Source organism: Bubalus bubalis, chromosome 21 (genome assembly GCF_019923935.1).
Source record: "Bubalus bubalis isolate 160015118507 breed Murrah chromosome 21, NDDB_SH_1, whole genome shotgun sequence".
NCBI classification, from domain to species: domain Eukaryota; kingdom Metazoa; phylum Chordata; class Mammalia; order Artiodactyla; family Bovidae; genus Bubalus; species Bubalus bubalis.
This window is the reverse complement of record NC_059177.1, coordinates 53,960,966-53,973,481: the sequence shown is the minus strand read 5'-3', so window position 1 is coordinate 53,973,481 and position 12,516 is coordinate 53,960,966. Positions and strand designations below refer to the sequence as shown.

Here is a 12,516-nt window from a genome sequence, read left to right as displayed (position 1 = left end):
AGTCCAGCGTTTCTCATGATGTACTCTGCATAAAAGTTAAATAAACAGGGTGACAATATACAGCCTTGATGAACTCCTTTTCCTATTTGGAACCAGTCTGTTGTTCCATGTCCAGTTCTAACTGTGGCTTCCTGACCTGCATACAAATTTCTCAAGAGGCAGGTCAGGTGGTCTGGTATTCCCATCTCTTTCAGAATTTCCCACAGTTTATTGTGATCCACACAGTCAAAGGCTTTGGCATAGTCAATAAAGCAGAAATAGGTGTTTTTCTGGAACTCCCTTACTTTTTCCATGATCCAGCGGATGTTGGCAATTTGATCTCTGGTTCCTCTGCCTTTTCTAAAACCACCGTGAACATCAGGAAGTTCACGGTTCACATATTGCTGAAGCCTGGCTTGGAGAATTTTGAGCATTACTTTACTAGCGTGTGAGATGTTCATTACCCGGCTTTAAATCCTTTTTTAGTTATTTTTGCTTATTTGTTTGGCTGCTTAGTTAGAGCACACAGAATCTTTGTTGCATCATGCGGGAACTTTTGCTGTGGCGTGTGGACTCTCTAGTTGTGGCTAAGTAGACTTAGTTGCCCTGTGACATGTGGGATCTTAGATCCCTGTCAGAGATTGAACCTGGGTCCCCCACATTGCAAGGCGGGCTCTTAACCACTGGACCACCAGGGAAGTCTCTAAATTCTTTTTAAATTTAAAACTATTTTTAAGGCAAAACTGTGTTGATAGAAGGCAAACAAATGGTTGCCAGGGGCCAAGGGGCAGGGACTGTCTGCAAAGGGGTCTGGAGGAACTTCACAGGGGGACTGAAACGTTGTATCACGCACCTGACAGGGCTCATCAAAGAGTGCCGCTGAGAGGTGAATCTTATGGTATGTACATCAAATCTCAATAAAGCTGAAAAATGTATTTTACTTTTAGATAAATGATACATGAAGCACAAAATAAAATACGTGCGCATAAGGCATTCCTGTTTTATTTCATTTTGCCAAAAGGTCGCATACCATCCTCATTGTTCTGAGTCTTGTGTTTTCCCCTCCAGAATGTATCTTGGTCTGGGGTGGGGGGGGGTCCACTCCATGTCTGTACATGCCATTCTTTTAAATGGCTGTGCAGCATTCCCCTGTTTAAATGCACCATCATTAATGTAACCAGTCTTCTAAGGATGGATATTTGGGCTGTTTCCAGTCTCCAGTGACCAGAGGAAGGAGCAGAAGATGTTTATTTGGAGTTTCAAGGTGCCAGCTGGACACACCTTCTTGGGTGTGTCAGGTTCCTGGCTGGAACTTGAATTGTATTCCCACAGAGGCTGAGATCAGGGAGGCTGGAAGACGTTATTTCCAGGGTTTGGCTGATATGGGCTTCTGCAAGATGACCCGAGCACTGTTTACTATTTGAAAAACGTCTTCCTTGTCGTGGTAAGTTGAGAACTTGCTCCTGACAGCCTACGGCTGAAGTGCCTGGTAAGACTGTCAGCAACTCCAGAGCAGTTGGGCAATCTTCCACCTCTCAGCAGCGGTGAAAGGTGGCAGCCCTGCCAGGTTCCACGGAAAACCCGGCTCTGGTTTCATGGCCTGGCACACTGCAGCTCAGACTCGGTTTAGTTTTGACACGTACTCACAAGGATGGCTGTAAACTTCAGAAGCCCACTGGGGCATTCTCTTCACTTCTCATGTGTAACTGGGTATGATGTTTATATTATATAAAACTGGTCTGGTCAGTTCTTTGGTTAAAAGAAAATATGTGTGCTTGTGTGTATGCATGTGTGTGTGTGTCTGTGCACGCACAGCTGCTCACTTGAAAACAATTTTTTAAAACATGTTCTAGGACCCCCTGGCAGCACAGTGGCTAGGAATCCGCCTGCTAATGCAGGGGACACAGGTATGATCCCTGGTCTGGGAAGATCCCACATGCTGTGGGGCAACAGCCACGACTACTGAGCCTGTGTGCTGCAGCTGCTGAAGCCCGCACACCTAGAGCCTGTGCTAACAAGAGAAGTCACCGCAGTGAGAAGCCCGTGCACCTCCAACTGGAGATTAGTCCCCACTCATTGCAACGAGAGAAAGCCCGGGTGCAGCAATGAAGATGCAGTACAAGCAAAAAAAAAATTTTTTTTTACACATGATGAAAACAAACACACACACAAAAGCAAAACATGATCCTGTGTCACTGATTTCTTGCAGATTTTAATCCAGGAGCTTCCCCAGATGTTCTCCTAAGGGCCCAAAGCTGACTACTGCGATACTGCCCGAAGCACACTGTGTAGTTAGGCTGAAACAACCAAAACGTCTCCCCAGAGCAACCTGGCCTGGCAGTTTGGTCCAGATGGTCTGCTGCTAAAAAAATCTCGGTGTTCTTTTTGGGCTCAATTTAGATAATCAAAGTAGTATCAATTCTTAAGCAAGGAATCCATTCGAGGGAGGACACTGTGCTGAGTGATTTACAGATGTTTTCACTGGGTCCATGCCTGGAAGATGCTCCGAGGCCCTGCTCTCCAGTGAGACTTGTCAGCCGGGCAGCTGGTGGTGAAGATGACCCATCGCCCCAGACTGACTCCTCCTGAGACAGTGTCTCCTGCTGCCCCGGACTTCCAGCATAGGGCGGACTTCCAGCAGGGGCAGCAATATATGGTAACTTCACCCTCTGTGCTGCTGGCTCGTTGCTTCCCTGCCGTGGCCGGAGTGCCACCCTGCACCAGAGTCAAGCGTGTGTCTGCGTCCAGGAGATGCCCTGAGCCCATCACATGCAGGGGCTTCATCTCATCACCTCTGCATCCTCCATGATGTTTCTTTGCAACCCCACGGACTGTAGACCACCAGGCTCCTCTGTCCATGGGATTCTCCAGGCAAGAATACTGGAGGGGGTTGCCATGCCTTTCTCTAGGCAACCTTCCCAACCCAGGGATTGAACCCAGGTCTCCCTCATTGCAGGCGGATCCTTTACCATCTGAGCCGTCAGGGAAGCCCGATGTCCTGAGACTTCTCACAAATGCTTGTGAGTTGTCTTCAGGTTAAAAAATGTTTTTGCTATACATCCTTGTTGGAAATGACTTGCTGTCCCCGTGATCAGCTCAGTGATTGAAGACAAAGCATCTGCTGGAAGGAACCTGGAACATGCCTGGACATACACCATCCTAGCCCAGCTCCGGCTGGACCACACATTGTCAAGTATTGAGAAGTCGCCCTCGTGGCTCCAAGCATTGTGTGACACTGAACGTGGCCAAGTGGGCAGACCTCAAAACAAAAACAACAGCTTGACTTGAACTCCATGTGATTTTTGGACTTGGAAAGTTGATTAACTTAATCCTGGAGATTGTCTTTCATTGTCCCAGCCAAAGGCAGCAGGTTCGCACCCATTCATTGTTGCAGAAATGGCACATTTCCCCCAGAAGGCTTTGATTTTCTGTCATTGAGGGTAGGGAATATTTACACTTCGTTAAAAACAAAGAAAGCTTCCCATTTGTGCTCATGGAACAGTTGTATTTTTTCAAAATATTTCCAAAATATTTTCCAAATATTAAATATTATTTAAAGATGTTCAGACTCTCAGGGGAGGTGGTTAATGGCCTCAGAGAATATTGTACTCGGTCGCTCAGTCAGGTCTGACTTTTTGCGACCCTTTGGACTGTAGCTCCCCAGGCTCCCCTGTCCATGGGATTTTTCAGGCAAGAATACTGGAGGGGTCGCCATTTCCTTCTCCAGGGGATCTTCCCGACCAGGGATTGAACGTGCATCTCCTAAACTGCAGGTGAATTCTTTATCACTGAGCCACTGAGGAAACCCACAAAGAATACTGTATTTCCCTCTGGCAGAACGAACAGCCTGTTCAAGAGGACAGCCCCTCCCTGGCAAAGTCAGACCAACAAGGCTTTCAGTGGTGCCCTTGGCTTGGGCTGTACTCAGGAGAGAAGTGAAAAGTGCAGATATTTTTTAAGTACAGTATCTGAAGAAACAACTTTAAGTTTTACAAATGTTTGTGTGAAGTGCAAGTCAGTAAAACAAATTCTGATTTTCTACTGCATTCTATCACAAATTCAGTATTGCTGTTTAGAAAATTACAAATGAAACAAACCAGGCTGGGATACTGTGAAGCCAGGTAGGTCACAGGGGAGAACATGTAGGACAGTCCAAAGTCCTCGTCATGACCATAGGTTTGATATAGATGGACAGAGGCCACACTTGAAGATGCTAGAGTTAAAGTGGAAGAAGCCTGTGTCCCCATATCACTGCTTGGAGGAGATCCCATTTAGGGCCTTTTTATTTATGTAATTTTTTTATTGGAGGATAACTGCTTTATAATGCTGTGGTGGTCTTTGCCATACATCAACGAATCAGTCATAATTATACCTATATCTCCTCCCTCTTGGGCCTCCGTGCCCTGCCTATCCCACCCTGTAGGTCACCACAGAGTCCTAGGCTGGGCTCCCTATGTTATAAAGCAGCTTCCCACCAGCTATCTATTTTACACATGATAATGTATATATGTCACAGAGTGAAGTAAGTCAGAAAGAGAAAAACAAATACCATATATTAATGCCTATACATGGAATCTAGAAAAATAGTACTGATGAACCTGTTTCCAGAGAAGACATGGAGATGCAGGTGTAGAGAGCACACTGGTGTTTACAGCCTCCTATGAGCAGGAAATAAACATCTATTGTGTTTGAGCCATTAGACACATTTGGGTTTGTGTTACAGCAGCTGGAAGTGCGTCACACCTTAACTATTAGACTTACAGGTAAAAAGTCACTAAGGATCCATCAGCCCTCAGTGCAAACACTTCACCTGGAAGCTGTCAGAGCCCAGGCGCATCTTCAGCCTTCTTGATACACAGCGCTCATGGCATTCTGATCACATAACCAGAAGTGAATATTTGAAAGGAGATTCAAAATATTTGCCTTGTCTAAAGTTTATAATTAGTTTCAACTGGAAAGAATAAAGAAAGGAATAAATTGCAGCCTGGGGGCGGTTAAGAGCTTGTATTCTGAAATTAAACTGCCCAGATTCACAGATGGCACCACCACTTATTAACTTACTCCACTGTTACTTACTTTCTTCCATTTGCTCTGACATTTTCTAGATACGCTGGTAAAGAATCCGCCTGCAGTGCAGGAGACCCCGGTTCGATTCCCAGGTCGGGAAGATTCCCTGGAGAAGGGATAGGCTACCCACTCCAGTATTCTTGGGCTTCCCTGGTGGCTCAGCTGGTAAAGAATCTGCCTGCAATGTGGGAGACCTGGGTTTGATCCCTGTGTTGGGAAGATCCCCTGGAGAAGGGAACGGCTACCGACTCCAGTATTCCAGCCTGGAGAATTCCATGGACTATATAGTCCATGGGGTTGCAAAGAGTTGGACATTACTGAGCGACTTTCACTTTCTGTACAAACCCCAGTAGCTCCTCATCCAGGAATTTCAACTACAGATAAACTTGTCCATATATCCAACCAAATCAACTGCAAAGATGGTCACTGACTCTCAGTGTATAGCGACAAAAAATTGGGAACAATCCATTATAAGCTGCTGATTAAATATAATATGGTATTTGCATGATGAGGACCTCTGTACAGCTCTCAAAAAGCATATGATAGTCTTCCTGAGGGTCACATTGAGCTTCCAGCGACTTCAGGGGCATCTTTAGGAGTCAGCACTATGGCAGAAGACATCAAGACCAAAATCAAGAACTAACGGTCTGCTCCTTTTGGCAGCCGCTTCCCCAACCAGAACCAGACCAGGAACTGCTGGCAGAACTCCCTGGACTTCCACCGCTGTGAGAAGGCAATGACTGCTAAAGGGGGTGACGTCTCCGTGTGCGAATGGTACCGGCATGTGTACAAGTCCCTCTGCCCCACATCCTGGGTGTCAACTTGGGACGATCGCCAGGCAGAAGGCACGTTTCCTGGGAAGATCTGAACTGGCTCCATCCCACCTCCTCTGTCCTCCGTCCTTCACCCCAGGGTGGTGAAGGGGGACCTGGGTACATGGTGATCCCTACCCTGGGATCCTGAATCATGGTATAACTAATAATAAATGCTCGTTGGAAATGTGAAAAAAAAAAAAAAAGCATATGATAGCTCTGTATGTTTTGGTATATAGTGAGCACCAAAATGGACTGCTCAGTGAAAAAAAAATCAGGAAACATATGGGATACATCCTCCACTATATACTGTATTTATGCTCCTCTTTGTGCAAAGAAGGGCAGTATATACATGTGTTAACTTGTACATGCTCAGGAACAATGCATAAGAAATCACAACTGCCTCTGGGAGGAGGCCTGGGGTCAGATGTAGAAGGGGACATACTTCTTTCCTCCCACCAGACCATTTTGTGCTATTTGAAATTATGTTACCATGAACAGACAATTATTTTTCTAAGCACAGCTTTTAAATATTAACAATAATACACATTACCATACAATCCAGCTATTCCACTTCTGGGTATTTATCCACAGAATACAAACACACTAATTTGACACATGTACCAAATGTTTACAGCAGCATTATTAACAATAGCTAAGATACAGAAACAACCCAAGGACCCATCCATGGATGAATGGATAAAGAAGATGTGAGACAGACAGACACACACACACACTGGAATACTACTCAGCCATAAAAAAGATGAAACATTTTGCCATTTGTGATAACATGGATAGATCTTGAGGATATTATGCTAAATGAAATAAGTCAGATGGAGGAAGACAAATACTCTATGATTTCATGCATATATGGAATATAAAAAACAAACAAAAAAACAAAATAAATGAACAAATCAAACAAAAACATACATTCAAAGAACAGAGTAGTGGTTAGCAGAGAGGAAGGGATGCGGGGTGGGGACACAAATGTGGAAAAGGGGGTCGATTTTACAAGGAGGGATAGAAAATAAACTTTTAGTGGTGAGCATGTTGTAGCGTGGACTTCCCTGGTGGCTCAGCTGGTAAAGAATCTGTCTGCAACGCGTGAGACCTGGGTTCAATCCCTGGGTTGGGAAGATCCCCTGCAGAAGGGAAAGGCTACCCACTCCAGTATTCTGGCCTGGAGAATTCCATGGACTGTATAGTCCATGGGGTCGCAAAGAGTCGGACATGACTGAGTGACTTTTACATGCTATAGGATATACATAAGTTGAAATACAATGCTGTATACATGAAATTTATATGCTATAAACAAATGTGATCTCAATAAAAAAATACCACATACACATTTCTAGAACAGATATGAACACAGCACTCAGTAAGTCCTGATTTTTTAAAAAATGAAAGAGGGGCTTCCCTGGTGATCCATTGGCTAAGACTTCATGCTCCATATGCAGGAGACCCCAGATCAAACCCTGGTTAGGGAACTAGATCCTACATGTTGTAACTAAGACCAAGCACAGCCAAATAAAGAAATATGCACATTTTTAAAAAATGTCTGGCGTGCAGTCTCTAAGATGACCGGCAAATGCTGTCTTGAGTCCCACTGCACACAGGGGGCATGGTGCACTGGTGATGTAGCATCTCAGCATCACTACATCCCTGCTGGGTAACCCTGGGCAAGTTACTTCACCTCTCTGTGCTCCTCTATTCCCAGGGTTCTAGGAGTACATGCTTGAAGAAGGAGAGCTAAATGACTCTTGATTTATATTTTCTCAAGAGGAAACAGCTGAGCTTTTATTACGCAAACACTGTGTCATCCATCATAGTTATTTTTGGCCAATGTCTATTTAGGAAACATGTATATTTACATCTCGAAACATAACACAACACTTTAAACAAAATATATGTTGTACACAGAGGCAGAATGTCAGGATCTAGTGGAAATTCTCTGAGTGCCAACAAATGGGGGTGCAAGAAGTTATTACACACAAAGTAACTGTCTACAAAGAGCCACATAAACGTCTTGCAATTGGGAAAGGATGTCTTACACATTTTCCATTGAATAGAATTGGCTGTTAATTACATATTGGTATCTCCCGGTGTTTCATTATGCTTTCAGAAACTGTCGGGGGTTTGGGTTTTGTGCAATGGGATGTTACAGTTTGTCCCACAAGAAATAATGAGACATAGGGCATCAGTGAGTGTTTTCACGTAGAATGTCTGGTTTTTAGGGATGAATTACTGATGTTAAGTGGGAGATGCTTACACATAAAATACTCAGAAGAATGAGCAGCACAGAGAAGAAGCTCAATGTGTGTTAGCTACTACAAGTAGCACTTAGTAATTTAAAAAAGAAAAACAACACTGATGTACTGAATGCAAACCCAAGGTTACAAAGAGGTGAGGGAGGGAACTTGGCTCTCCTTGCCTGTTTCTTTGGAATACTGCCAGATGCCCCGGAGAAAGTAATGGGTTAATTACAAGGTGGTAGGAAGAGGTTTGAAATAATTTGATTGTGGAATAATTTTTACAATTTAGAATGATAATGAAAGGGTGTGAACTTTTCTTAATCACCCAGGTGGAGAGCCTTAGCACTGTATCATCCTCTAGCATTCCACCCATCTTGACCTCAATCATGGGTCCTTCTGACCAGCAAACTCCCCTTCTCCTCCATCCAAACCAAAGCCAGCCCCACTGAGCAAAATCAAAGCTGAGGCATGGGGTATAAGAATCTGCCTGCCAAGCAGGAGACATGGTTCAACCCCTGGGGTGGGAAGATCCCCTAAAGAAGCAAATGGCAACCCACTCCAGTATTTTTACTTGGAAAATCCCATGGACAGAGGAGCCTGGTGGGCTATTACAGTCCATGGAGTCGCCAAGAGTTGGACACAACTTATTGACTAAACAATACCAACAATATACAAAGTACTTAAAACATGTAAATAATTTCAACTTCCTTTCCCCACCTTGATAGCTTTGGAGAACCCCTAGAAGAATGTTGAGGAGGAGCACAGTCCAGTTATCACAGACAAAATGCTGGCATCTGAGGTGAAGCTTGAGGCTGGGGTGAGCACCGGGGCGCATCGTACAACCAGCAGAGCAGCGGTCTCTGACTGTCTCACACAAATCTGTGTGGATGTTGGGGAGGCTGGGGGGAGGACCCAGCAGTTCTGCCAGTTACACATTCCAGACAACAGGCACCAGCTCCTCATTTGAATCTGAAGAACGAGGAACTCACACACTCACCCAGGGTAAGAGAACACATCATCTGATGTCTACTCATACTTTTGGCAAGAATCAATGGTAGCGAGAATGGGGTCACCGACCCAGACTCTGGTACCTGAGTGGTTCTTGGAAAGCCACTAAGTTGAGGTTTTAACAGGATTATTTTAACTTAATCAGTCCTTCATTCTTAGAAGTGGGGGAACTTGTAAGAATACCGAACTCAAACACACCCCACGGCGATGTCAAATTTCCTTTACAGTTCCATCTGTGCAGTGACACCAACTTCATTTTCATTCAGAAGAGTATTAAGAGAGTTCAGGGATTTATAAAATAAATCCACTATGCCAGGCTCTCTGATTTTCTCCGTCTTTTCAGGACAGACTCTAGAAACTTGTGGGCAAAGCAAATGTACTCTGCCTGCTTCAACCAAAAAGACACACCATTAGTTCAGCCCAGTGATGTGGCCTCACAGGTCTAGTTCCTAAGAACACAGGAGGGATTTAAGAAAGTGAAAGGGGCAAGTTCCTGGGCTTCCTTGTCTTTAGACAATGAACGGTGAGACACTGCTCCAACAGTTAATAACTTCCTGGAAAGAACAGGCTCCCCTGGAGACCAAAATGGCAGCCTCCCCAGGCCACAAGTAGGAATCAGACACGTTAACAGAAGCCCGTTCAGGACAGTCTGTCCTTGTGATCAGTAATGTACTGATGCCTTGATTTACATCATATTCTTACTGGAGTTCTCAACTGTTATCACACACAACCAGAAACATCTCAGACAGTTCCCCGAGTTTCAAGACGGCTCCCAAGTCTGGTGGGCACCCTTTTTTTCTCATACACACATTTACACCTATTCATTTGCTAAGTTACTCTTTATTCTTAAGCAGACTTTTTTTCAACGGAAATCTTGAAAACTCAGTCCTAACTTACAATAAATACAGTAAATACGCGCACAGTATGTTCAATATCCCGTCTACTGTGCAGTAATATGTCGCCTGACGCCGCTGAGGAAAAGAACCAGGAAGCTTTCCCGTCTCGGATTTGTCATGATGGCAGTTGCCGGAACGCCCAAGTTCAACTCATCCGCTTAGTTCCCTTCTGTTTAATTTCCTCTAATTTGTCTGCCCGCCAAACGCATAAGTCCCCTTAGATGCAGCAAAGGGTAATAATTAAAGATCGCTTCCTGGGTAGTTCTTTCCAAAGGGGGAAAAAAAACAAACCACCACACAAAACCTGTAGTAGTCTCAGGGAAGGCTTCAAATCAAGTCCTTACGTGAGGAGACCAGGTTATTCATGGTTTAAATACTTCCAGGGCCCGCAGGGTACCTCCCCGCGGGCAGCCGGGACGCGGGCGTCCCTGCGCGCCCCCGCCCCGCCCCCACCGGAACTCCGGATTCCCCGCCAGCTCTGGACCCTCCCCTCCGCCGACCCCCTTCCGCCGTCAGGGTCCACCGCCCGCAGGTGCGAGGGCCCGGGCTGCCCGGCCTCCGCGGCGCAGAAGCGCTTTCCTTGTGGAATTAGTGTTCCCGGACTTCGGGACAGCCAGAAAATTCCAGGCGGACAGGGGAGAAACGTGAGGCGAAAGCTAGGATATGGGGACGCTTAAACCACCGTTTCGTTTCCTCGCCCGCGTCTCTGGCCGGGCGCTGAGGTAGGAGGGTGCACCCGAGAGGGAAGTTTCCCTCCTCACGGCCCGCCCGGCGCCACCAACAACCCAGGTAGAGCGCCCGAGCGCGCGGCGCGCCGCCTCAGCGAGGTCCCCGGGCCCGGCTTCCGCGCGCCCTTCCCTCCTTCTCCCTCGGCGCCCGAATCGGGCGCCCGACCGCGGGGCCCCCCGCGTGCCAAGCAAGGCCTGCGTCCTGGGCGAGGTGGCGCGGAATCCAGGAGGGCACGGCCACCGCGCCCACCCCGCTCCGGCGCCGGGCAGTCCCGGGGAGCCCCCGGGACCGCGCCGCCCCCGCCCCACCCTGCACCCTCGGCAACCCGCGCCCCTCTCCGCCAGGCGCCGGCTGGCGGGCGGTCGCGACCCTCAGCGCTCAGCGCCCCTTCGGCGCCGCACTCACCCACTCCGCGGGGCAGGCGCGCGGCGACCAGCAGTAAGATCCCCAGCAGTGCGACCGTGACCCCGCAGTTGAGGCTGGCCATGGCTCCGAGGCGCCTGGGCCTCGGCGGGGAAAACGACTGTGGCCCGTGGTGCAGAGTGGCGGCCGCGGGCCCACGAGGCTGGCATCCGAGGCGCTGCGCTCCACCCCGGCTCGCTCACCTGCGCGCGGGGCTGGCCCGCCCTGGCTCCGCCCAGCGCCGCGGGAGCACGAGCTGGCCGGCTCAGTCCCCTCCTCCCTGTCCTCCTCCCCTTCCTGCCTCCACTCCCGCCTCTCGCCTGGAGCACTGGGCCCGGTAGCCACCTTCCCGGGGTCTAGCTGCCGTCCCTCTCCTGACTTTCTCTATAGGGGCCAAAGTCGCCCTTGGGGAAGACACTTGCCCTCCTTTCACTGTCTGGGAGACACTGAACTGAGGCCACTGTGCAGCCCTTTTTCCGGGAAATCAAGTCTGTGGAACACCCAAGCCGTGGCTTCCGCCTCTGCTTCCAGATTTGGGCTGCAGGCTTTGGACTTTTAAGGCCGATGCTACTGGTACTCTTTTCAGAATGATGAGCCCGCAGCCAACCCCAGGCACTTCACGGACAGTGTTTCTAATGCTCACAGTAACCCTTCCGCAGAACAGATGAAACAGACACCCAGTTACACAACCTTCCAAAGGTCCCCGGGCCAGTTAGTAACTTGCGGAGGCAGAATTTGATACCCCTGGAACGGGTTTGCACAACCTCAGTTGCTTTGTTTCATTTCTGAAGAGTGAATGAAGTGAGTGAATACAGGAGGCTGGAGAGGGCCCTGAGGAGAAACCTGCCACGGGGCCCCTTCCTTGAATTCTGAATAGTATGTATGGCACTGGCCTGAGGCATTTACTACAATCATTGGGCTGTAAATAAATGACCCTGGGCCTCTTTCCCTCCTCCCAGCTGCCTTTCTCTGGTTTCTGAGGTCCTGTGGATTCTCCTTCCCCCTCTGCAGGCCACACACCAAGTCCAGGGTCACAGTGTCACAAGGAGAGACAGTGGATGGTTCAGGGACTCTCAGCTAGCAGACCAGGGTTCTATCAGAATGACTCCAAAGGCCCCCGTGGGCCTGTCTGTGCCGGTGGGCAGCTAGCAACTTGGCCAGGGTCACCCAGAATAACCTGGAAGCAGAGTACATGCAAGAGCATTGGTCTGTGTCCAGTTTCCACTTTTTTTTTATTCTTGGGAAACAGCTTCTCCAGGCTGATTCTACTCTTATCAGGAACAGGGGTGAGAAACCATCTCTTAGGAGAGTCATCCCCTTCCTTCTGTGTGTCTTCAGTGATGAGAATAAAGCAGCCTCTGTCTACAGGGA

At 47.9% G+C, this 12,516-nt stretch overlaps 1 protein-coding gene and 1 pseudogene across 1 annotated transcript in view; one reads left to right on the top strand and one right to left on the bottom strand.

The window, feature by feature from the left end:
- CDCP1 (CUB domain containing protein 1) overlaps positions 1-11,382 on the bottom strand; it is a 60,967-nt gene extending 49,585 nt beyond the window's left edge. The window contains exon 1 of the mRNA XM_006077497.4: positions 11,149-11,382. Coding sequence (XP_006077559.3) covers positions 11,149-11,230 — 82 coding nt within the window. The 5' untranslated portion in view covers positions 11,231-11,382. The remainder of the gene's footprint in view (positions 1-11,148) is intronic.
- On the top strand, positions 5,591-6,031 carry LOC102412785 (annotated as a pseudogene).
- Positions 11,383-12,516: the final 1,134 nt, after the last annotated feature.